Consider the following 24,514-nt stretch of genomic DNA (forward strand, 5'->3'; position numbering starts at 1 on the left):
AATCAGCAATAACAATACAACTTAATCCCTGCTGCATGCATTTCCACTAATCCCTCAACTTTGCCGGCCCATCCACACCATATTTCTCGGCGGATGATCATGGAAAACCTGATGCTGCCACGACACCAATTGTTGGCTGTTCAGCTTCTATTGTACCCTACGATATTCGTGAATTACATGATATTTTATGAAAGTACTTTCCAATTTCATAGTTACATTTTTAATTTGAACAAGTGTTATTGATTTTCTCATATCATATTCGATTTCTCCAATGATCTCTCTCATAACGTATTTATCTGAATATAGTCCCCCCTTTTTTTCCAAAAATTCCCATGGTAAAAGTAGAGGAGGGACTATAGTCAAGCATATTTTTTAAATATTTTCCCGAAACTGAGGCCTCAAAATTAGGGGGGGACTATATTCCGAGAAATACAGTATTTTGTCAGAGTAAAAGTGAAAGTTTTTCAATTACTCATATAAAACTCGTTCGAACACCCACAAAATTAGATGGCAAAGCCGGCTCCGGGAGATCTAAGGGGTGCATCCCCTTACTGAGCATGCGTGAAGTAACACAAATCCTAGGCATAACATCACAATTGAGAGAACATTTTTAAGAGCATATTTGAAATCGGAATGAAAGAGCATAGAAGGGATTTTATTTATGTTGATTAACTGGACTTGCATAATGCTTATGAATTGAAAAATATTGGCAAATTATGAAACAATTATGTATTACTTTTACAAAGAAAGGGATGAAACTTCTCAGAAAAATTTTAAATCATAAATACCCCTCCCGATTACATGAAATTTAATGATTCCCATATTCTACCCCTTCTTGAGCCAATCTACCATCCTTACAGCCTCACAAATAAGTCCTTTAATAAACCACTACAACTTTCCCATTTAATTTTACTTTGAAATTATTAGAGAATGGCCGATGAAGATTATTTTTTGTAATAACTTACCTTTCACCTTCATCAACTGATTTCTTAAAATAAATTGTGATGTTGAGTAATTATGTACGATTGAACCAACCCATCAAAGAATTACCATGCAGGAAAATCATGCAGGGGATAGGAAAAGGAGAGAAAAAGTGTGAAAAAAGAAGGTAGATAAGAAAGTGAACATTAGGTAAGAAATGACCACAGCAAGAAAGCTAGGTAAAAAGAATTCAAAAAATTTATTGCACCATTAAAGGGCAAAAATATGATGTTTTGGCCAAAGGAGAAAATTTGGGCAGCCTGACTACCTCATCCATAGAGTACCTTGACTGTGGCAAATGAAACACTTGAATATATTTACAGCCACAAGTACTTACAAGAACTTGAGGCATTACACATGCGACTGTTTGAAGTAAGAAGAAATCACTGAATATAATATGATTCTTTCATACAGCATAAATGGTCCTAAGTATTTACTCACATTAAAGGTAAAAATTTAATGGAAGCCCATTTTCATCACAATGATAACAAGATATGGCACATACGACTGAATGTATATAATCATATTTCTTTTCATTTAGCATATTCAGAAATATAAACATGCTTTCCAAATATAAACAAGACTTTTTATCATTATTAAAACATGAATGATTACAGATCCTGAGAGAGACATCACATCCTTAACTTAGCTGCCAGCTCCATACTATGCAACTATCTCATTACTGGCATAGCAACAGCAGCCTTATCATGGGTAACATCTGATTCCTTCCACAACTGTGTAACTGTCTTCACCTGCGTGTAGAAGTTGATACCCTACAAAATAAAGTTTTCACAGACATGTAAGAACAAAATTGACCAAATCATAACATGTGGTAGTAAAAATGATCAGCAATATATGTTATCAAATTTTGAGATATGTAGTTTAAAAATTGAAGGTCAAATGAAACACTAGCAGATGAGCACATTGACCTCAACAGGGGTTAAAAAGTAGTCCTACAATAGCAACAAAATAATATAGATTTTTAATTCAATTTTAATGCCAACTTTTCACTAAAAAACCACAATGGCAGTGAATCCAATCCTCGTTAAGACCTTGGCAAAGAGATGACTTGGAAATATTTTAGGACAAATTCTTGCCTGGGTCCTTTGCAGGCACTCATATTGTGTTCGGTATGACTCAATCTTTCTGATTAAAAGGCTTAAAAATTTCCAGTGGTATAAGAAACTTTTTGGGCAAATTTTCCCACTAAAGTTTATCATACAACCACGTGCAGATACTAATGAGCTTTGTATTTTTACATATTTTTTTCCTTTTTTATATACTAAAATTTATTCTCTGAAAGCCCAATCTACAAGTAACCTTGATTTTACATATCTTGTTTGTATCTTTTGTACTTGATGATGAGGGAATATATTCACATACCTGCTTTCCATAGAAGTGTGCATCTCCCAAGAAAGATCCTCGAGTACCGGTGAAGGAGAACATTGGCAAAGGTACAGGAATTGGAACATTAACACCAACCTGTAGGAAAAATGTCATTTTTAGCTTTTTTTCTCGCAAAAAAACTTTCAACAAGAAGGCACATTCCAAAATTGTGTATTCACCTGTCCAACATCAATTTCATGAGTGAATTTCCTAGCAGTTGCTCCATTGGTGGTGAAAATTGCAGTGCCGTTTCCATATGGATTACTGTTAATGAGCTTGATGGCATCATCAAGGGTGTCCACAGATAGAGTTACCAGCACAGGTCCAAATATTTCCTCTTTGTAGCACTGCATGTGAGGCTGAATGAAAAATTTAAAAACAATCAGAAATAACACTCTCCTTTTGAGTTGATAACTAACCTTCTGTAGCCAAGCTACATTTCATTTAAATAGTAAACATAACCCAGCTCACGAAATACAATATTTGAAGTAGCTTCAATTGATAGAAAAGCTATAAAATAACACTGTGAGGGAGGCGTTTCAGTACAATACATCGAATAAGGAGTTTCTCAGCTACAATCGCTGCCCATCAAATTGAGCTAACATACCTATAACAATATATAATTACAAGTACAATTAACTTAATATAAATGGTGAGAACTAGGGATGGATCGGTACTAGTGCCCGATCCTCCGTACTCCTAGAACTGATTGCATAAAGTCAGTATTTTGGAACAGTACAGAGCTGTGGTGAGGATTTGAATTTGGCACCCAAACCTGAATTGCTATGAAGCGTATTCAAGGCCATGGCCAGTGTTTTGCACAAGTTTCTACTATTTTTCTTCATTCATAGCTTAAAATGCTGTATTTTAAGAGCATTATCAGTAATTCTTTAGAACTTCTCCATATGTTCAAGTACGTTGTTGAAATCTAATGATGTCACTAGATGGCAAGGCTATATCTGTGCTTTGCATTCTCTTTCTGGATGGTAATCATCAACATAATCCTTAATACAACTTATGAGCTATAATTTTATCACTAAAGTAATCAAAGCTGTATTCCATGGCAGCCAATAGTGTGCTCAGAAGACTGGTGACATTATTTTCCACCTACATATTTGAACATGGCCACGGCTAATGTGTTAAATGATTAAAGCTTCACATTTTAGCAGTTTTAATATACAGTAAAACCCCGTATTTACGTTACCGGAATTTACGTTTTCCCGCAAATTGCAAGTTTTTTTCTGGGTCCCGTCATATTTCCTATCTCTCCAATGTAAATAGAACCCTGTATTTACGCCGTGTTTTTTTCGTTTTCCCGCCATGTGCATCACGACGTGCCGACTAAAAAAATTTTTTTGCGTAGTAAAACAATTAATCGTGCATATCAGCCCTTAAAACTGTCTTTTGGCTTCCTTTCGCGCATTTTTATTTAAAAATCTAAGAGAAAAAGACGTAATGAGAACTATTTTTGGGGAGGATTTGAATGTGGCGGGACAGAACGCCACTAACGTCGGAAAGTTGAACTACGTCATCTCGTTTTCTGCCAGCGGCGAAAAGATTCACGATATGAAAGTATGGTGTATTGAGCAATCGAGCTATGTATTAATTATAACGCAAGAACTCCTGAAGGAATGTGTGACAATAATTATGTAGTCGATAATTTGATACGAGAGTTTGAAAGGAAACCAGACGTGATAAATGCCGGAACTATATAACTTGACCGACAACTGGGATCATTTGCGCTGGCTTCATTCAACAGTTGCGTAGCAATTATGGGTTAATTAAATACTTAAAAAACATATTTAAACTTGAATTATCCCATTCAAATAGCAGTGTATCGCAAACTATTGTAACTTTAAAAAATTATGAAGTCCCATGACAGTTTGTACTACGCACTCGATCGCCGAGGAGTAGGTCAGATAAACGGACATTTTTAATTGACGAGAAAATGAAACGAGATAGTTGATTCCCACACCGGAACCCGCATCGATTCAAACGCTGGCGACTCGAATGTTGGGACTGGCATTCCGTTCGGATTCCCAGTCGCAACATACAATACCGTGGTGAAAAATCGCGATGCCATTGTAAAATATGCAAACCAGTGCGGACATTTATCAAAAAAGAGATTATATGTGAAGAATTCCAGGTAAGAATAAATAGAACGAATTCTAAAAGAGTAGTTTTTAGGTGCAAGATCATCAAATGTCCCAGCAAATGGTGTCATCTAAAGGCCTGTTTGCATAGTACATTAACCCGTACAAGTTAATGTCTAAATTATGAACACGAAAATGCACCGTGTATTCACCCAACTTGTGCGTATATGCACTAACAGAAAATAGAACCTGTTCAAATTTGGTTCATGCATTCATAGTCGGATTTAGGGGAAGGGGACGTGCCCCCCCAGATGCTTAAAAAAAAAAGACAAAATTTGAATACGGTTATCATAGGAAGATCTATGGGGGAGAGGGGGGGGGGGGGCACGTGCCCTCCCATACGCTTAAAAATATGCAAGATTTTTAATACGGTCCGGTTATCATTGCGTTCGTTTTGTATAACGTGGTATCATTGTGCCCCCCCCCCCCCCACTCCAGATCAAAATTCTGGATACGGCATATTCCTTGTGCCCCCCAGAAAGAAATCCTGGATCGGCCCCTGATGGTCATCATTATGTTCACTTTGTTTTGTGTATTACTCAAGGAGGCTCAATCATTTAATTCAATAAGAATAACTTTGATATAAAAATAAAGAGAATTTTGTAAAGTAATTGTTAAATCTTGTTTTTAATCTCAATTAAGACAAGATCTTTTGCCTGTCAGGCCCTCTGTGCCCCTCCCAGAAAAAAATCCTGGATCTGCCCCTGTCTACATTCATACATGTCCCGTTCCGGTCCACAAAAATCATTCATGCAAGCAGAAATTAACTCGTAAGTGTTAATGTATCGTGTAAACAGGCCCAAAGCCCCTTGAGAAAAAGTATTTCCCCACAAGATTGGGAATCGAAGATTCCACGGAATCTATAATGGTTGGTTGGACAGATTCAAAAATAGGTACAGTCTTGTATATAAGATGGTGAGTGGTGAAAGCAAAGATGTTAACATAGAGACAGCAACTCAGTGGAAAGAATCTGAATATATTAGAGTTCTGGAAGGTTACAGCCCAAAAGATGTTTTCAGTGCAGACAAAACAGGATTATTTTTTAACTTTTTGCTGCAAGCAAAAACTCTGTGCTTCAGAGGGAAACAGTGTTATGGAATAATGCTTAGTGAACAATTAAAAAATTAACATTTCCAAAGCCAGTATATGAATAAAAGTGAAAATTCTCTATTTCCCACGATTTGCATTTTCCCGCAATTTACACTTTTTTTCTTGGGTCCCTAGAAAAGTGTAAATAAGGGGTTTTACTGTATTTATCTGTTCGCCCTGGGATTGTGACCACCGCCCCTGCACCGGGACTGGAGATCGGAAGAACCTCACGCCGAGGGAGTAGGATGCAGCGGCTCCATAAAGGAGCCATGGGCCTCAACTCAGGAGGCTAAAAGAAAGGAATACCGTATTTCTCCTAATAAAGTCCCCCTCGGAATATGGTCCCCCCCCCCTAATTTTGAGGCTTCGGTTTTGGGAAAAGTTAAAAAAAAAATGCGTTTGAATATTGTCCCCCCCTTTACTTTTACTACGGGCATTTTTGGAAAAAAAGGTGGGACTATATTCAGACATATATGGTAAGTCCCTCCACGAAGAGCAATTCGAGGATTACCATCATCTGAAGAGCCTAAGAGTGCTGAACAGACAACTGCTGAACAAAGCTCAGCAGAAAATACCTAGTTGTTGTTCTGTACAGGAATTTTGAAAATATACCAATCTTTATGTATTTTTATGCAATTACACTTAACATAGTCCACACTTCTGCATACTTTTATGTTAGAACACTGCTTAATTATCTTTGTGAATTTAATTGCTCTATTCTGCCTGTTTATTGTTTATAAACTGTAAATAAAAGGAGATGAATCCTTTCCAATGATGGCTTTGGGTGAAAAATTCAATTCCAAGATTATGCCTGTTTCAGGAATAATCTCCTTTAATGATATTCATGTGGAATTTTTTAATACTGGTTGAATATCATGGAACAAATAATACTTCATAGTGAAGGAAAAGGTTTTGAAGTCATTCGCGGTTATTTAATTTAAGTGTGATTAGAGGGGCAAGTTAAGGTTCTAGAGCCAGTGAAAATTTACCTGCGATGGGTAGGTAAGTTTTTTGTGTTGGAAAAAGTGATTTTTCTCTGAAATTTATAGGAATGAGTTATATGGAAGAGATGAACGAATATGTAAGTGACAGCACAATAAATCCAAGGTTTTCAGAAGACTTAGACCACTGGTATATGAGACCTTTCAAAAGGCTTAAGCAGTTGGCCTGTTTAGTACTGAAACCAATACTGTGAGAAAAAAAAGGAATAAGTTAGATTCAGATTGGGTAAAAATGTTAATTTTTCTTCAGCAATACTTGACCAAAGACTAGTCAGTGGAGTGAGCTTTCTGGTTTATTTGCCTCATAGGTGACATTATTGTCATTCAAATCTCGTGGTTGTAAGAACAGAGATTTCCATAACATGCGATGAAATGCTGTTTATTGAAACTTTGCATGCATTCAGAAAATAAATAAGCCCAATGGAAGAACTGAAAACTGTTGGGTAAGATCCGGACCGGTATCAAGAACTGGTAAAATTTAGGAGCCGACCTCATCCTTAGTTATTATCTGTTCATTTTATCTCTGCGGGTCAGCTTTCGTGAGATCCCGGACACTATCGGAGGGCCTCGCTGAAGGGGGAGGGGCCTCGCTGGAGGGGAAGGGGTAGTACCGAGAGAGAGAGAGCAGGAGCGACCTTAACGTTGCCAAATGTACACAGGCGCCCTAGTGTCCCACTGAAAAGGTGTGACTCATACGTGGCCACAGATATTTTGGGCCTGGTGACGAAACAATGAATACAATGTATAGCTACTTATTTAGAGGGGATTGAGGATAATCCCATCTCAGAAGCCAGGATATTGTCCGCTAAATGCGAGACCGCTGGTGAAAGGCATACATAAGCGTAACATTCTGATAAACGGGGATTGCAAGGGAGTTCGTGAGGATAAGGATGCAAAAAGAATGGAGAAAAGTAGCACGACGGGTATTTTATTAAATAATTTATTTTGTAACTTATTGCTGGAGTGGTGTGGCCCTCCTCGTCTTCCCTCCCGTCAGTGTCTTAATTTTCGGAGTCACTTTCAGACACTTCAATAAACACGCTCGGATTTTACTCTTTTAAATCAGAGGTATACAAAACTATATAGGTTGTAATACCCAAAAGTAAATACGGAGTTGAGGAAAAGGGTTAGGGTTTGGTAATAAAGGGATCGGAAAAGTACTGAGAGGGAATAGGTGGAGGGAGGGAGTCGGTGCCGATGGGAATGCACAAGGTGAATAAAAATTTTCTGGAAAGGCGATGGAAAAGGATTGAAGTGGAAGAATAAGGAACAGTAAGTTATAAGTTGGATTTAAATGGAAGAATCGAAGAGCACCAAGAGAACGCGCGAGATTTGGCAACACAGCTAGCAGATTCACGAAGTTGACGCGACGGAGGTCTGAGAGCGACTGAAATTCCGAAGTGCTAGGCCACGCCTACTGTCTGCTGATTGGAAGAGGGAAAGTCACGTGTAGATAAACTTTCCCTCCTCTCACCCCAACTTGGTTAAGCCACACCAGCTCACCCGCAAAGATAAAGTGAACAGACCTTAGAACTAGTAAAATCAAATTCCAAACAGAGCCTCTTTTCCAAGAGGCCCTTTTAATTTAGGTAATGAAAATTTCTAATATGAAAGCCACTCACTGCCTGTCATTCAAGAGCTATAGCAGCACTACATATTTATACACTAATGCTAACATATTTTCTTAACTTTTTTTAGTGTCATATTTATTTTAAACAAAATATCACGGGGTCTCCTTAGTATTAATTACTTAACCTTACATTTATCTTAGCCATCCCAGGAAAAAATATTAACAATTATGCTAGCAAATACATAATATAGGCATATAAACTCAAGAATACAGCTAATGGATACTGTTGGTTTCAAGTTAGCTTATCTCTGAGGTAAATCTATAAAATACACTGACTCAAGAGACTTATGTCACCATAATATTCTTATTTTCACTAAATACCTTAACATCAGTTAATATTGTGGGTCCCACGAAGTTTCCTTTTTCAAAACCAGGCACACTGATGTCCCTGCCATCAAGAACACACTTTGCACCTTCTTTAATTCCGGACTCAACGAGACCTACTATCCTCTCCTTGGCTTGGGGTGATATAACTGGGCCCAGGTCAGCTCCAGGAACATGGCCTACAGGATTTATAACCAAAACAGTAATTGAAATAAAAAATGTTTCATTGAATGTGAGCAATAAAACTTAAAAGATTCATGAAAAATGTTAGATGTGGTTCCACGCCATTGAAGCGTTTTCCTGCCTTTGACAAAAATAATATGTAACACTGAGAAAAATAGAGGGCAACTAATATCAGAAGGATGGTCCAATAGTGATACGAGTATATATAGTGAGCAAAGCATAAAGGTTTGGGCAAATATAATTATATGTTATAGTAAATACAAGTTTTTAAGTGAAATTCAAATATCAGATAATGACATTAATAAGAATGAGCTAGGTAAGATAAAAATCATCCCAAAACATTTGAAGTTTGATTTAATGCTATCAACTGCAACTTTACATTTATTTCCACACCATTTATAAAAATATTTAAACGCTATTGGTACAGATCAAAGATATCATCAAACTTGAGGAAACAGACTACAGTAGACTCTTGTTAATACGAAGAGCGTTATTACAAATTTCTCGTTATTATGAAGCAATTCATTGGTCCTGACGAAAAGGCCTACCCAATCTATAGTAAAAGAAACATTACTACAAAATTTTCGTTATCACGAAACTTGATCCCGGTCCCAGCGGTCACAAAATGAGCATTATTACCAAGTTCCACGAAAAAGCAACGGCATTTAGGTGGATATACACTACGCTATGTTATCATCATTGATGTACGTTTAAGTTCTCTTCTTGTACAGTATCCAAGAGCATCAATTTTCGTTCTTTCTTCAATAGGAGACACTTCATTAAGCACGCAACATCATATAATAAGCATCATTCCTTTTGAATTATGGTGACCCACTCATTAACGCTTGTAAATAGGATGGACAGTTACTCCTCTTCCTACGAATATTTGATTTATGAACTTAATGAACAAAATGAACAGAGATACACACACTCAAAAAATTCAAGCGTGCCTGAAATTTCAAAAGTGGTGCCTTCGGAGTTTGTTGATGTAACACGACGTGGCGTAGAGGAACTAGCTCTTTGGGCATAATCTGAACAAAATATCATTTACTCTGATACAAAGTCAAGAATTGTTCAGCGTTTCGCTCATTCTTTCTTCCTGCGGACAGAGAATTTTACGGCTCTGGCTATGTTGCAAGCTAGAACAGTTTGTCACAATTGTGAGTTAACGCAAGATTATGATGCAGTGTTGCATTCTGCGGGATAACCACTCAACCTCGATGCCTTGTATAGGTTTATCAGCTAACGAGCAAGGTCTCAGAACACTTCTTCTTCCTATATCGAGGACTTGCACATTATTTAATTACGTATATAATACACTTGCCTCTGAAGATTAGAAGTGCAGGAGATTGAAGAGACAAGAAATTTTGACAAAGCATGTTTTATTTTTCTTTTGATGATTCCTAAAAGAAACATTCATATGAACTTCGTTATTACGAACCTCCAGTTTTTCGGTCCAGTGAACTTCGTAATGACGAGTCTACTGTATTCTCTACATTATAGTTGTTTGGTATCAGACTTAATATTGTGGGAATTACAGGGAATGAAGTTTGTGCCTGGTCCACTACCAAGACAATAGAAGAGTCAAATTCATGCAAGTGTTTAATTAGTAAGTAAATAAGGACAGTTGAAATAGCTCCACAGTAACCAAAAACAAACTGCCGAGCTGGAACTGCATGTCTTCTAAAAAAAAAACCCCAATTTTTTTTTGAAACTGAAAAAATATGTACCTTGTGAATAAAAACCTTTAAAGCTGCTCTAATAAGCATGGCACTTAAATCACTCAAGTCCTAAATTTAATAAAGATAAATGACCCCAATTCACCACAGAAAACCAAAGAAAACCATTAAAGGAATCAGTATTAAAATTCGTCCCTGTCATGCATAGGTCATATGGCTTTGGCATTTTCCAATCTTGGCAATTTTATGCAATCATCATTAAGTAATCACTTTCCCTTATTTTGAGGGGCATTTGAACCACCAATTTGAACAGGCTGCAGACATTAAAGGCTACACAGCATTTCTACACAAAAACACTGAAACTCAATTATATCACCACTTGCGTACATACCAGCAGAGACTTTCAATTTTTTAGCCCTCTCAACTAGGTCAGGCAGCCAATTCCTAGCTTCTCCCACAAAAACAGCAGTGCTGAGGGCCATGCACCTCTGCCCAGCAGCTCCAAAAGCAGCTCCAACCAACTGGTTCAATGTATTTTCCTTATTGGCATCGGCCATCACCACTCCATGGTTCTTTGCTCCCATATTGCACTGCACTCTTTTACCATTCTTGGACCCACGCTCATAAATATATTTCCCCTAGAAATGTGGTCAAAAAATTTACATGTACATTTTCAGTGCTCAAAGTTAACAAATTTCAATTTTTACCAGACAGCACATTATCTATTAAAGCTTTCTACCAGTTGAAGTAGTTTTAAATTGAACATTATTATTTTTTTTGACAACCCTTCACTACTACCCACATTGCATCGTGGTCTACAGTTTGGAACGGGGACTATTTCTCTCCACACACACACACACACTCTAGCTGTTATCTCTCATCACCTATAATGTCTAGAGCTTCCACATTACCTTTCCTCTCACCTTCTTCGTTCCCTCCCATACTAAATTTGCTTACAGCATTTTCACATTCTCCATTCTCAAGATCCATGTTTTTTTTTACTTTAAATGCTACTCTCCATATAAAAATAATATTTTCTCGCATCATCCTAGCTGAAGACAGGGTATAAAACTCTCTGAACACTAATAGAATGTGTTCTTACTGAACAACCAATATCTTTAAATTTTAAAACAATTCTTAATGAGTTAATAAGAAGTGTGTAAAAGGAATTTTGTCAGCTTCAAAGAAAGTTATTACAAACTACTACATTAAAGAAAATTTGGTGAGAAAATGTTAAACATCGCAACAAAGAATTTCACAAAAACGAAGCACTAATTTCTGGGCCCCTTGGATTTCATTACACTGAGGTTCCACTGTAAATTCTGTTAGACCCTTGACCTTCATCATCAAATAGGTGGATTAATACTTAGGTGGGTGGGTGGTACAAATAGGTGGTTTCACTGTCATACTATTTCATCATTGTGATACAAAGTTCATTTTATGACGCAAATGATAAAACAAAGTACATATGTACATTTCTTACGGAACAAAGTGAAATGAGTGGGTGAGAAGCCAAGAGGTACAAGTGATTTTTCTTTTTTCCACATAGAGTTAGGCACAGGAATTACCGTATAATATATGCTGTGTTTTATTTAATTTGTTCTTAAAAAATAAATAAGAGAGTGTGTGCAAATGAGTTTCAGTTTAATTGTTTACCTTTAACTTAGTCTTTTAAAGGTAACCATATAGGCATACAAGTAAATGATTTTCAAGACCTCCAGTGTGATGTGCGGTAAGTTTTTTGGTTTAAGAGTACAAAATAATGTTGTATACTATATCTATAGGCAACAATTTAGTTTTTAAAAATGTTTTTGGTTTTAGCTACCTAAAAAAGTTGGATTAAAACTGACAGCTTTTCTTGAAATTAGCCTTTTATTTAGTTTAACAGGGGTTCAAGTGCACTTAGAACCTTGTCAGCCTGAGAATAAGTTGTTGGGAAAGTGACAAGGTTCCAACTTCATTTTACTATTTTATTACTCATATAAATATGTAAAAATATAAAATAAATAACATATTTCCTTAAAGTAATAATTATCACGAGTGTATGAGCCAAAAATCAAAAATAAATTCCTATTAATAATAGAAATAGAGCAGTTTAAAACTTTGACAAGGTTTTTCTCAAAACTAGCTGATGGTCAGTTAGAACCTTGTCAAACTAAGGTAGCGATATGCCTGAATATAGTCCCCCCCCCTTTTTCCCAAAAATGCCCGTAGTAACAGTAAAGGGGGGGGGGGACTATATTAAGGGGGGGCTTCAGAGAAATACGGTAAGAATAGAAAACAAATGAGATCAATTAGATGTTTAGCAGTGCATTTGATTTTCCAATCAATGTCAGCACAGAAGAGATTCCCAACTCTGTTGAGAAAAAAATGACTTTTACCCCTTGGCTTCTCAACCCTTTAAATGCTATAGAAATTTTACAATAGGAATTTCCATACTAATATAATACTCACAGCTTGATCAGATCCGACAAAAGAAATGGCTCTAATATCGGGATGATCACAGATGAAATCCACAGACTCATGGGCACCATGTATGACATTGACCACTCCATTGGGGCAGCCAGCCTCTTTCAGCATTTCCACTAAAAGCATGCATGCTCCTGGGTCACGCTCAGATGGCTTAATAACATAAGTATTGCCACACACTATGGACAGAGGAAACATCTGAAAATCATTGAAAATCACAATAAAGCATTAATTATGTTCAGTGTCATGCATCAATCACCTATTATGTGAATTATGTAGATATTATGTTATCATCATGACAGTTAAGGACAAAACCAACATGATGAATTAAAGTCATTAAAATTTATTAATCACAGCATGGACCAAAAATGAATGATGATGTATAATATAGCATTGTTTTCTTCATGCGGGACTACATAACCAAAAATCCTATCTTCCAAATGTAAGATAGTCAAATAAGGGAAAGTGCAACCCTCTGCACAAAATTCAATGTTTTTCCCAAAAACTATCAGCAAATAAAATTCCAAGGCAATGTTAATTAGCGACAGAATATGGGTACCCATATCCTTTCCAAGTATGCATAAAAACAAGGGTAAAAATCTGGTTTTGATCGATGCAATGGTTTTCTGAGTAATCGCAAACAAAGAAACACCTTTTTTTCTTCTGTAAAATCATATGAGTTTTCGAGCAAAGAGGGAAATTATAAATACATGCCTTTAATTTTCTTCTATAGAATTTACATTGATGTTATGGCCATCTTTGGGGTTCATGGTGCATTTGCCTTGCCAGCTAAACAGAGGTTACTATTTTAAATCTGACTGATTTAAAATTAGACTACAGTAAAACTTTGATTTTACGCATTTGGAGGGACCGAAATATGGGCACTGTGTAAAATCAAAGTGTGTAAAATCAAGAGTTGGTATTGAGGTGGAGTATAGTTTTCAGGATAACACTTGCTCATTATTTTTAGAATGCTTAGTCTTACACTTTTGTATAGTTCTGATTTAAGCCAGAACCGGAACAAGAAAAAGTCTCCTATGTGAGGTTTTACGGTAAAAGACCATGAAATCCTTTTCGATCGCATCAGATATATGTTTCCCGGATTCAATTACTCATATGGAGGTTAGAAATTGAAGCCTAATAATCTCATTTACTCACAAGCAACACCACAGATGACGTGTTATCTTAAGAGAAACAACGTTGCATTCCTGAACAATGTTTCCCTTGGTTGAATAACATGGTAGAATTGCTAGCATTTCTGGCACTAAAATTACTTCTGTTACCCTGGATAAATTTCGGAATGGTGATACTAAATGCTCACAGAGAAGCTAATTTTCGAAAATATTCTTTAGATAAAGCAGTTTTCAGGAAAACCACCTGCAGACAAAAAAAGATTGGAGATTGAAGAAATGAGATATATGAGGATAGTCACCCAAATTAACCCCATTGACAGGGAGCAAAATTTCGCTAATACATCACAAAGGCTTTACACCCTGTGGGCCTGGGTTCAAGTACTGGCAGAGGCAGACACTTACCAGAGATGGCCCTATCCCTACTTGAGCGTAATGTGGAGGGCACTTCCAGTGCACCACTCTGTCCATTAGATGGGACGTTAAGTCCTGGTCCCTTTTGAGCCTATCATTACAACCTGGCTAATGCCAACATAGGGTTCCTATCCCCCCAGCCCTTACTTCATGGCGCTAATGACCTCAGCTGTCCGTTACCTCCTTCCAAATACCATACCATAGGTAATACGGAGCATGCAGGACCCGGGATATTCAGAAATTCAGATTTTTCCGGTGTTTAGATCACTTTTTTAAATAACGGCGAAACTACCGTCATGCCGCCAGTGATGAATAACAAACGATTAGCAGTCCGGAAAAATTTTCCCTCTTTATAATTTTTACGCATTACAAAATCATTTTCCCATTAAATTTTAGCATTAGTAGATTGAATCTACCGGGTATAGCTTCTCTGTCGGCATTCTTCCGCGAATTCAGCGCCGGAACCTTCGACTCACAAGCCGATGTGTGACTCATCTTCGCGTAATATTTTGCTCCCCATATCTGATAACAACACCGGACACTTTTTGTATTTCGATTTAATGGTGCTAAGCCATTCCGGAATTTAAAGGGACTGCCTTATCACTCACGTCTTGAATTTGACTTCAATGATTACATGACGATTGACGACGCGAGTTATTCTCCGAGGGCATTAACTCCCGTTCCGTTAAAAATAAACGCTTGCCATCTAACGAAGTTAAGCTAATAGCTATTCAAGATCCAACCATGTTTCATTTAAACCCAATGACAATGAGATACAAGTTGAGTCAGTTCTGATAAGCGTGCCGCGCAATCAACTTTCCCTCGCCTCCATTCGTCCCGCAGATGTGGGGTTAGCCCGCGGAATAAGACAACCCATGCTGCTTTTACCATCGTGTTGAATCACCATCGACTTACGTCCATACTAAAGTACGACTATCTTTATTGGATCATCTTGGAAGCCAAAATTTGGCACGGGAGGATTTTTAACGACTCATTTCGCTGGGGCGACGGAAAGCATAGCATTGGCAAAATTCTAGAAAACCTTCCGTTGGGGATAGATATTCCGTACTTCATAATTCCTGATTAACGACCATCTACTGTAATTGCAATAAATATGTTATAAACAGCGTCGATCAATAAGTCGAATAATAAACGAAAGGTGATAATGTTAATATCTCCGCGGATCATCTGTCAATCAATAATAGTTATGCATACACGGCGATTGCCGTATGTTTTAGGTTTCGATATCCTTCAACGGCAAATTTTAACTAAGAGCGATATTCACGTTCGTAAAGGAGACTGAAATATTACTGAGAGGGCGCAGGGGGAAGCAATAATTAGATTCGCGATGTTTTTAGTTTCTCGCTCAACAGCGCGACGTCATTTCAACCGTTCCTGTATTCATTTTTGCAACCCATTGAGACAAATAAATAACCTAACTTCATATTGCTCCAGTCGGGATTTTCAAAACAAGTCGAAATACAACGGCGTAAAATCAAGATTAGCGGCCTCTTTGGGGCTGGGGTTATGCTGTGCAAAATCGAAAAACTGCGTAAAATCAAGAAAAGATGTAAAATCGAAGTTTCACCATTGCAATTCCCTATGCTTTCCGGCCGGACTTGAGTGTCGCTGCGTAAAAACGAGACTTGATGTAAAATCAAAGTGCGTAAAATCGAAGTTTTACTGTATTATCAACTCTTTAGTCAGTCTCAGCTTCTAAATGATAATGAGCCATATTACTGGGAAAAAGCTGAAATGAAGGCCACATGATGATAAAGACAAACATTGGCTTCCTTTTGGAGACAAAAAATAGGTATTTCACAACTAATACTTGAAATTACGTATTTCATTCAAACAAAAACTTAGAAGAGAATATATTTTTTTATTCACTAAACAACACAGGGTTTCATTATGAACCCTCACCAAAGAGCTCTATTCATCATTTCACTTCAAACATTAATAGCACATAAATGAACAATGCAATATAATGAAAACCGAATGGAATAAATAACGCTTTCAACATTAACTTTCAAACTTACCCAAAGTGGTATCATTGCAGGGAAGTTAAAAGGAGTGATTCCAGCTGTAACACCAAGTGGTAGTCTGTAAGATATCGTATCCATATCCTTTGCAATGCCAGATAGAGTTTCTCCGAGTTGAAGGGATGTAACACTGCAGCAGTGCTCAACAACTTGCAGTCCTCTGAGAACATCACCTTCAGCATCAGCCAATGTTTTTCCTTGCTCAGTTGTGATACTTTTGGCTAACTCTTTCTAAGAATAAAAAGAATTGCAATAATATCAGCCATTTTAAAAATAATCTCACAAATTTGAATAGCTCCTCCCATACTAAAATAACTTGATGCCCAATGATAAAAAAAAGAAAAGATGGATTCAAATACGTACAAAGAATTTACATTGTCATAAAGGCCAGCCTTAAAATTAATTATTGATGAGTAAATACCAGATTTTCAATTCAAGCATTTATTTAACTGTCATTACATTGGAATTCAAGTGTGACATATGCCATTAAAACTGCTGGGTTTGAGTCAAGTTTAACCCTTAACCGGTGACGTTAGGTTTGAGAGACCACTTCATTATTTTTAAATTATGAATATTTTCAAAACGTCTATTTTAAAATGCTTATAATTCTCATTAGCTTCCTATTTTTGAACAATAAAATATATAACAGTCTTCAAATTTATTGTTCTTATTATGTATTTCTGTAAATTTGCAACTGAATTCGATTTGCGGTCTGAAAGACCTCACGTAACTTAATTGGAAAAAAGATTTTGATTAACAGTAAAAGACTCTTCAATGATTTACCAATCTTAAACTAAAAATGTTATTTACGATCCAGAAATGTATTTTTCATATTGCACATGTGGAATAATTGCTGTAGTCTTGCATGAGGTTGAATACAGCCCAAGAAAACTGGAGATTTTGTCTCACTCGGGCATGTTTATACTGCAACCACTCAAGGTCAAATGGGAGGAGGAGGGAATAGAAGAAGTGAAGGCAGAGGGGGGAAGTGGAAGCAGAGACGAAGAAAGTAGAGATTGCAAGAGTCATTGCCAGGCACTCACCTGTGTCGACACTTTACTGGAGTATATGGAGCAAGGGGAATATGAGTACAATCACGTTATCGCCTCTAAATAGATTGCAGTTGGGTGAAGAAAGCTCACAGTGAGTTTGGGGAGCAATCTAAAATAAGAGACTATGTGCATAAATAATACCTTATTGTTTTATTTGTACAAATTATAAGAATTACAAGAAATTAAAGTGAAAATTTGGATTACCCATTTTTTTTATTATTTGTGCCATCTCTCCCCATCATTAGCCTGGATAGTCTAGAATTTTCTGTATAGTGGAAGCTCAATACATATAATGAAATTCAAGGGACCCAATTAAGTAGCAATTTCATTCTCGCAATATTTGCTATAGTGAGTCTTCATATTTTTCACATATGTATCGTTTATTGCTTGAAAATTCCTTTAAGAACAATAAAGAGCTTCAAAATATTAGCTTATCCAAAAAAAAAACCTAGGCTAAAAGGCATTAAAAGCAGTTTCATAATTCTGGAATTATGACATCTGGCCAACAGAATAGACTGCTCTGGCAACAGTACATAAGGATGCATTATGCATTATGTAAATACTTACCATGTTTTCCTTTATAATATTCTGATACCGAAACATAATCTGCTGCCTTCCAAGAATGGATGTTTGAGACCAGGGCTTGAATGCTGCTTTTGCAGCTTCAACTGCTGCATTCATTTCATCTTGTGTTGATCTTGGGACTCGTGTAACTACCTGAAATATTTTTAATGCAAAGACAAAGATTTAACATTACTTTTGTCTAAGCATGGATTCCATTACACCCTCAATTACCACAACATCTGCTACCATGCAGCACAAACTCATACTTGTTCTGTCCACAATCCTTGCAAACCAGAAACATGATGCTTGACGTCAACAAGCACATGATTATTTATGCTATCCAGTTATTAGCAGTGTGTGTAAAATAGTCAAAAATGCAATGTTTTTAGAGACAGAGGCTTTTAGCTCTTTGGGGAGCCACATTATTCAGAGGCATTGAATAAGGTATTTTGAAATTTCCTTTAGCAGAATCAACAGATAAGTAAAAAATGAAATGCTATACTCTATGGCAGGAGGAGAGCTTAATATATGGATTTTTACCAGCCCCCAGCAACTTATATCACCCACTACCATCTTGCACCCCACACCATTAAAACGAAAACAGTTGGCCCCCTAAGATACTCGATCAAACCATTTGCACAAACACCAGCTAACAAAATTGTTTTGGTACTGAACAATTCATGCCAAATGATGAGCCAAATTCTCATGCAATCACACCACATGCATTCAAAGAAAAAAGTAATTTGACCAGATTGTTTAATTGTGCATGAAAATCCCCACATTTACATCCATTACCAATGAAGATACTTTATGACGCTAAGCTGAGATACAAATTATGCACTTATTCTCCAAACCCTGAGAGGAACTGAAGGAAAAATGTCACAGCTTTCTATTTAAAAAGCCTGGTTAGATTAAAACTTAAAAATCCTGGTTACATTATAAATAAAAAATTAAAAGATAGCTGATATAAAACCTTAAGACTGGCAATTTTTACTCACAGAAATTTAAACAAGGACTTTTTTCCAAAATCATGACCATGGAGAAGGTAGATGGCATAGCTAGTACTTAAATTGCAGGATAAACTTTAACTTATGAGACATTGTTGCACCCAAAGATTGTAAGTGAGGTGGTGCAGGATGTCTTGGTGAAATTAAAGCCAAAAAGAATCTCCCATGGGAGAGGGAAAATAATATGCATTAGCATTCAAGAAACAAGTACATTCAAAGTTTGTGCCCAAACCAGGCATAAATTCTTACAGAATCCTTTACGGAATAATTATTTTTAAAGATAGGCAGCTATAATGTTAGGTAAAAATTAAATCACTTGGCTTCATCATCATGGAAAACCGCAGTGATATGATGGTCTTAGCCATCATTGGAGCATGCTCTTCCTTCAATTTCTGATGGCTATGAGGTATCATGAGCAAAATGGTCAAAACATTTGCTTCTGACACCACTCTATTATTCATGAAAACATTAACCCACTCTTTTATTCGAGAAAAAATACTCATCACTTGCAAATTTAATGGATGAAGGCATACAGAGGCATGTACATTACTTAAAAGTACACAGCCAAAAAAATCAAGAATATGTATTCAAGTTCTACAAAAAAATGAATCCAAGTGATGAAAGTTACTTGATTGCCTTGGCTTAGATCCAAATATAATTCTACTTTTCTACACCAAGAAAAACCACTAAAATCATTACCTCATTAGTAGCAGGATTCTGCAGATCAATCCATTTATCAGTTTTTGATTCCACAAATTGGCCATTTATGAAAAGTTTGGTTGTTGGTGCGGTGCTTGAGTATCTGGCTAAGTTCTGAAAAATAAATCAGATCAAAAAATAAATGCTAAAACCATAAAATGACACTTTTAAACATATTAGAAAGCTTTCTTTATAAATAAAGGGAATAGCAGACTGACATGATGAGTAAATATTGGATGAAAATTTTTAAAAACCATAACAGTTAAAAAATAAATTTTTATTATTATTATTGTTTATTTGTCCAAAGACCATGTACAAGAAAATACAGTGATATAGGACACATCAAGGGATAGAGAAAATACATGAATAAAGCCATAGAGTGATTTTAAAAAGCCTCACTGTTGGTACATATGTACAGTAATATTAATTATTTGTATAAATCTTCATTTATTGAATAAAATAAATTCGCCTGAAGGAAATTGCGAACCTTTTTTTAAATGCACACACCGTTGAAGAGTTTTTTATTTGAGTGGGCAGTTTATTGTATAGTTTGATGCCCATTTCCTTTGGGCCATAGCTAGATGCTCTGGTCCTGACACTACCTTGATGTAGATGCTTGGAAATTCGAGTCTCGAACCCATGAAAGTCAGAATTTATCTTGAAGTTGGAGAGATTTTGTCACACATGTACAACGGAATACATGATGTACACACAAGGAAATGGAAGTATGTTTAGTTTTGTAAAGATAGGTCTGGATGAGGAACAGTATGGTTTTTTTAAGATAATCCTAAGCAGCCTTTTTTGAATTTTGAAATCTTTGATGTGTGGGTTGAAGAGCCCCAGAGTATTATATTAAATGTCATGTGTGAGAAGAACATACCATAATATAACATTAATAGGATATCCAGACTTACAGATCTGCGTAGGGTTCTCACAAGGTAACACACCGAGCTGAGTTTATTTGTGAGGGAATCTATGTGATTTTCCCAAGAGAGGTTGGCAGTGATATGAATGGCAAGAAATTTTGTGGAATTACCCGGCACTATCGTTTCATTGTTGCATTTTACTATACAGTCATTTTTAACTTTGTTTAAGGAAAATGACTGAGACTTTTGGGTGTTAAGACAGAGAAAATTTTGTTGGCACCACAGATGGAGTTTACGAGAAATAATATTTGCATTGTTGATCAGTGTAGGGTAAGAAGAGGAGGTGAGAAGGAAGTTGGTGTCGTCAGCATAGAGGAGCAATTTAGAAGTAGGGGTGTCAGTGATATAGTGAGTCATGTCATTAATATATATTAAGAACAGTATAGGACCGAGTGTTGAACCTTGTGGGACCTCAAGAGAGCTGTGGGCAATGATAGAGAGATGGAAAGCCCCATTTGCAAAGAGGATACAAAATGTGTCCGATTTAGAATGTAAGATTCAAGCCATTTATAAGGGGAACCTCTGACACCCAGATTATGAATTTTTTTGAGCAGGCAAAGCTGATGTACCATGTCGAAAGCCTTAGAGATATCAAAGAAAATACCTAGGGCTTTCTGCTTTTTGTCGAGGGAGGTGAGAATGAAATCAATTGCTTCATAAATAGCTGAGGCTGTGGATCTACCCTTCCTGAAACCATATTGTTTTGGGGTGAGGAGTGCATTTTTTTCCAGAAAGGAGACAAGCCTGGTAGCAAACACTGTTTCATACACCTTTGCTAGTGTATTCTGGAAGGTTATAGGGCGATACACTAGAGATCTGCAAATCATCTCTCCAACTCGCCAACTTTCACTCAGCTGGCTGTGGAAGTAAATGTAAACACTTGAGCCTTAAGCTAACCTAGTGTTGCTGCGTTCGACCGCTCAAGTCCACAGTCAATCACAGAGTATAAAATGGATTCAAGCAACTCAACAGCTGTTGGGTGTTGGCTTACAAATTTGCTCAACTAACATTACTGAAGGCCATTTCACATGAGACACGTAATTGCAAAATTTGAAGAGTGTATGAAGGTGCAGTCAAAATTGCATCATGTAAAACGATGAATTGCAAGAACGCACATGAAAATGCATGGACAGGAGATGGCATAATAGCCCATTATAATTTTGTTCGTAAATTCATGCAATTAATCACTTAAATGAGAAATTAATGCAGTTCTCATCTGCACAATTATGTGCTCCATATAAAATGGAACTGACCAATGGGAGCAAAGACAGAGAATAGGGCAGCAAAAAGTGGGGCACAATTTCTTGGGTGGCTGAGCAAATGTGACTACTCAACAATTTGTCTCGAGCTTAACTGTACTCAGCCACATTTTCCAATTACTCTCCCAGAGTGCCGGCCATTTCTCCTTCAAAAATGTAGAAAAAGAAATGACTCAAAAATATCCGACAGATTGTGGGTGAGTGTAGTAGTCATTTTGCAGGGCTTTAAAAAACTCACTATCCTCAGCATCCTTCTTTCTCTCTATAGAAGACTGATATAAAGGAACAAGAACATGAACTGCATACCACAGGAAATTCAAGAAATTACATGAATTATGATGACCAAGTTTATCAATACCCTAGGCACGGAATTGGGGCAGGGCAGAGCAGGCACGTGCTCCCTGTGGCAGGTTTCAGGGGGCAGCAAAATTTGAAAAGTTTATTAAAATAAGTTATTTATTTTTTTATAATCGATTTATTAAGCAATAATACAAAAAAAATTATAAATAGCAAACATGCCGTGTGTAATTTCAACTACCATATCTAAAAAAAAAAAAGGCTGACGGATATAATGTTTTTTAGTACAGGTGGAGGGGAGGAAGGGAGCGAGGGGGGATCAGTGGAGGGGGATGGCAAACTGATATTTGTCTCCCCTGACAAAACTCTTAGTTCTGGCCCTGCACTACCCACATAATTTCTTATCCCCCAGGTATCAGTTCTCTAAGGCCATAATCAACAGTTGGGGTATTTAGGTGTAACTAGGGTAGGCAAGGTGAAACCAGAGATTCTTGCCTTAGGGGAGTCGTTGGAAAAGAAGAGCAGAGAGAAACCTAGCAATAATTTTAGCCTGTTACAAACTGTTTTGATTGCTATGCAAACATATATATGATAGGGCGAATTAACACAACAAATGCTAGGCACCAGTACATGTGTAGGCCTGATTATGTACAAGATAAATGGACCTTACTATTTTTGGCGTCAACGTGTGACTGAATGAGAAAATAGAACATATTTCTATTTTATTCTTGCACATTTCCAAAGCATTACCTCTTAATTACACATGTATGAATTCGAACAAGATAACATACAGGCTACATAAATAGGCCTGGTGGCCGCAAACAACATTTACAGCATTTAAATGCCCAAACAGCACCACAGGAGACAAAAAAAACTGTACTTAAGTTGAACGGAAGAGGCCCTGATATTGACCTTGTTTGCTTTCCAAAAGCATATGACTTTCATATCATAAAAGCTAATGAAATCAATTACATTCTATGGCAATTTCAACCCTGATAAGAAATTGTAAATCGCTAATACTGAAGAGAAATTTCTGAAAGCCAATAAGAATACATCAAGACAAAGCCTGCCCTGACTAAGATGGATTTTGTCAACCAAAAACTGATACATGCGTTGACTTAAGTTCCAACTTCGAAATAAAAATAAATACTCTGTCTTACGATCAAACGATTTTGGATACCCTTTAACTTTTTCTGGATATGCCAGAGAATAAAATGAGACGGCTCGTCATGCACCCAAGACAGAAGCAGCTCTCCATATACATATTAACAGGTTACCATTTATAACACAGATTTATCCAAGTTAGCATGACAGTAATGCGCTCATTGAGCTTAGCATCGACGCAATTTCCAAAAGCCCACTTAATCATCAACCATGTCATGTTAAGCGAATAAATCGAGGTGATTGGCATCAAAATCTTACGACCTGGCCGCCAATATCAGAGCCTCTGAACCGCAAACAAAATGCGTGCAAGGAAAAATGATCGACTAATCACCAAAATAAAATTTGTCAGATGAGTTATGTTAAGTACCTGAATGTTAATCCCCACACTTTTGGCAGCACCCAGGCGAAACTGCGAAGCGATAATCATGGTGATCGAATAAATTTAGATCAAGTCTCAAGGCTACCAAAGAACAACTTGATAAGAGAAATGATAACGTAGCAACTAAGGCATGTGCAGCTGCTACCTACAAAAAGTTACGACACTTTTGAAGATGGCTGTAAAAAAGTTAAGAATAGTAGGTTACACGATCGATGCATAACTCACGAACCTTCACATTCATGCACATACAAAGACAAAGAGGCCGTACAAGTACTCACTGAAACTGGACTTGCAGAAGCCCTTAATGAGTATAACGGTGGGAAATTTAAAACGGAAGCTACATAAATCAAAGATGTGGGTAAAGTGTTCTCGAGTCTCACATATATCTTCCTAGACCTCAAGGGCAACACACAATCATCCAAATTAACTAGGATGGAATAAACAGCCCCGGACGACACAACTCGGCCTTGGAGCAACAGCGGTTACGGAATGGGCCCATAACGCGACCTTGAAATTAGATTTGGAAACACTTTTGACACAAAGGATGACATCCCCCTCATTCCAAATAAAGCCCATTATATGGTAAAATAGAAATTGAAAACATCAAATCCAGAGAGCTATTAATTTGAGATGCTTCTGGTATTAGTATAAAATATGCGATAACACGGACATTGACTTTTTATAGA

General features: G+C 36.9%; 1 protein-coding gene across 3 annotated transcripts; it reads right to left on the reverse strand.

Annotated features, from left to right (window-relative positions):
- Positions 1-1,165: 1,165 nt before the first annotated feature.
- LOC124153658 (probable methylmalonate-semialdehyde dehydrogenase [acylating], mitochondrial) lies at positions 1,166-24,333 on the reverse strand. Of its 3 annotated transcripts, none has more exons than XR_006863715.1 (12): positions 24,107-24,333; positions 23,817-24,004; positions 19,804-19,917; positions 18,101-18,250; positions 16,479-16,712; positions 12,881-13,093; positions 10,818-11,064; positions 8,562-8,743; positions 2,547-2,726; positions 2,365-2,463; positions 1,319-1,754; positions 1,166-1,287 (listed from the first exon to the last, which is right to left on the reverse strand). XR_006863715.1 is itself a non-coding variant. In XM_046526956.1 (11 exons), exons 2-11 carry the CDS (start codon positions 23,874-23,876, stop codon positions 1,653-1,655), a joined length of 1,581 nt encoding a protein of 526 aa, XP_046382912.1. In that variant the 5' UTR covers positions 23,877-24,004; positions 24,107-24,333; the 3' UTR covers positions 1,166-1,652. The 3 variants fall into 3 exon arrangements, 1 of the variants encoding a protein (XP_046382912.1); XR_006863716.1 differs by having other exon boundaries at positions 24,097-24,333; XM_046526956.1 differs by having other exon boundaries at positions 1,166-1,754.
- Between the last annotated feature and the right edge of the window lie 181 nt (positions 24,334-24,514).

This window comes from Ischnura elegans, chromosome 2 (assembly GCF_921293095.1).
Source record: "Ischnura elegans chromosome 2, ioIscEleg1.1, whole genome shotgun sequence".
NCBI classification, from domain to species: Eukaryota; Metazoa; Arthropoda; class Insecta; order Odonata; family Coenagrionidae; genus Ischnura; species Ischnura elegans.

Coding starts and splice junctions, on each gene's coding strand:
- LOC124153658 (XM_046526956.1), bottom strand. CDS start 23,876: ATGATTATCGCTTCGCAGTTTCGCCTGGGTGCTGCCAAAAGTGTGGGG. Junction 13,094..16,478: donor CTGCAATGATACCACTTTGG/GTAAGTTTGAAA, acceptor AATGATTTTCAG/ATGTTTCCTCTGTCCATAGT. Junction 8,744..10,817: donor AAAATTGAAAGTCTCTGCTG/GTATGTACGCAA, acceptor TAAATCCTGTAG/GCCATGTTCCTGGAGCTGAC.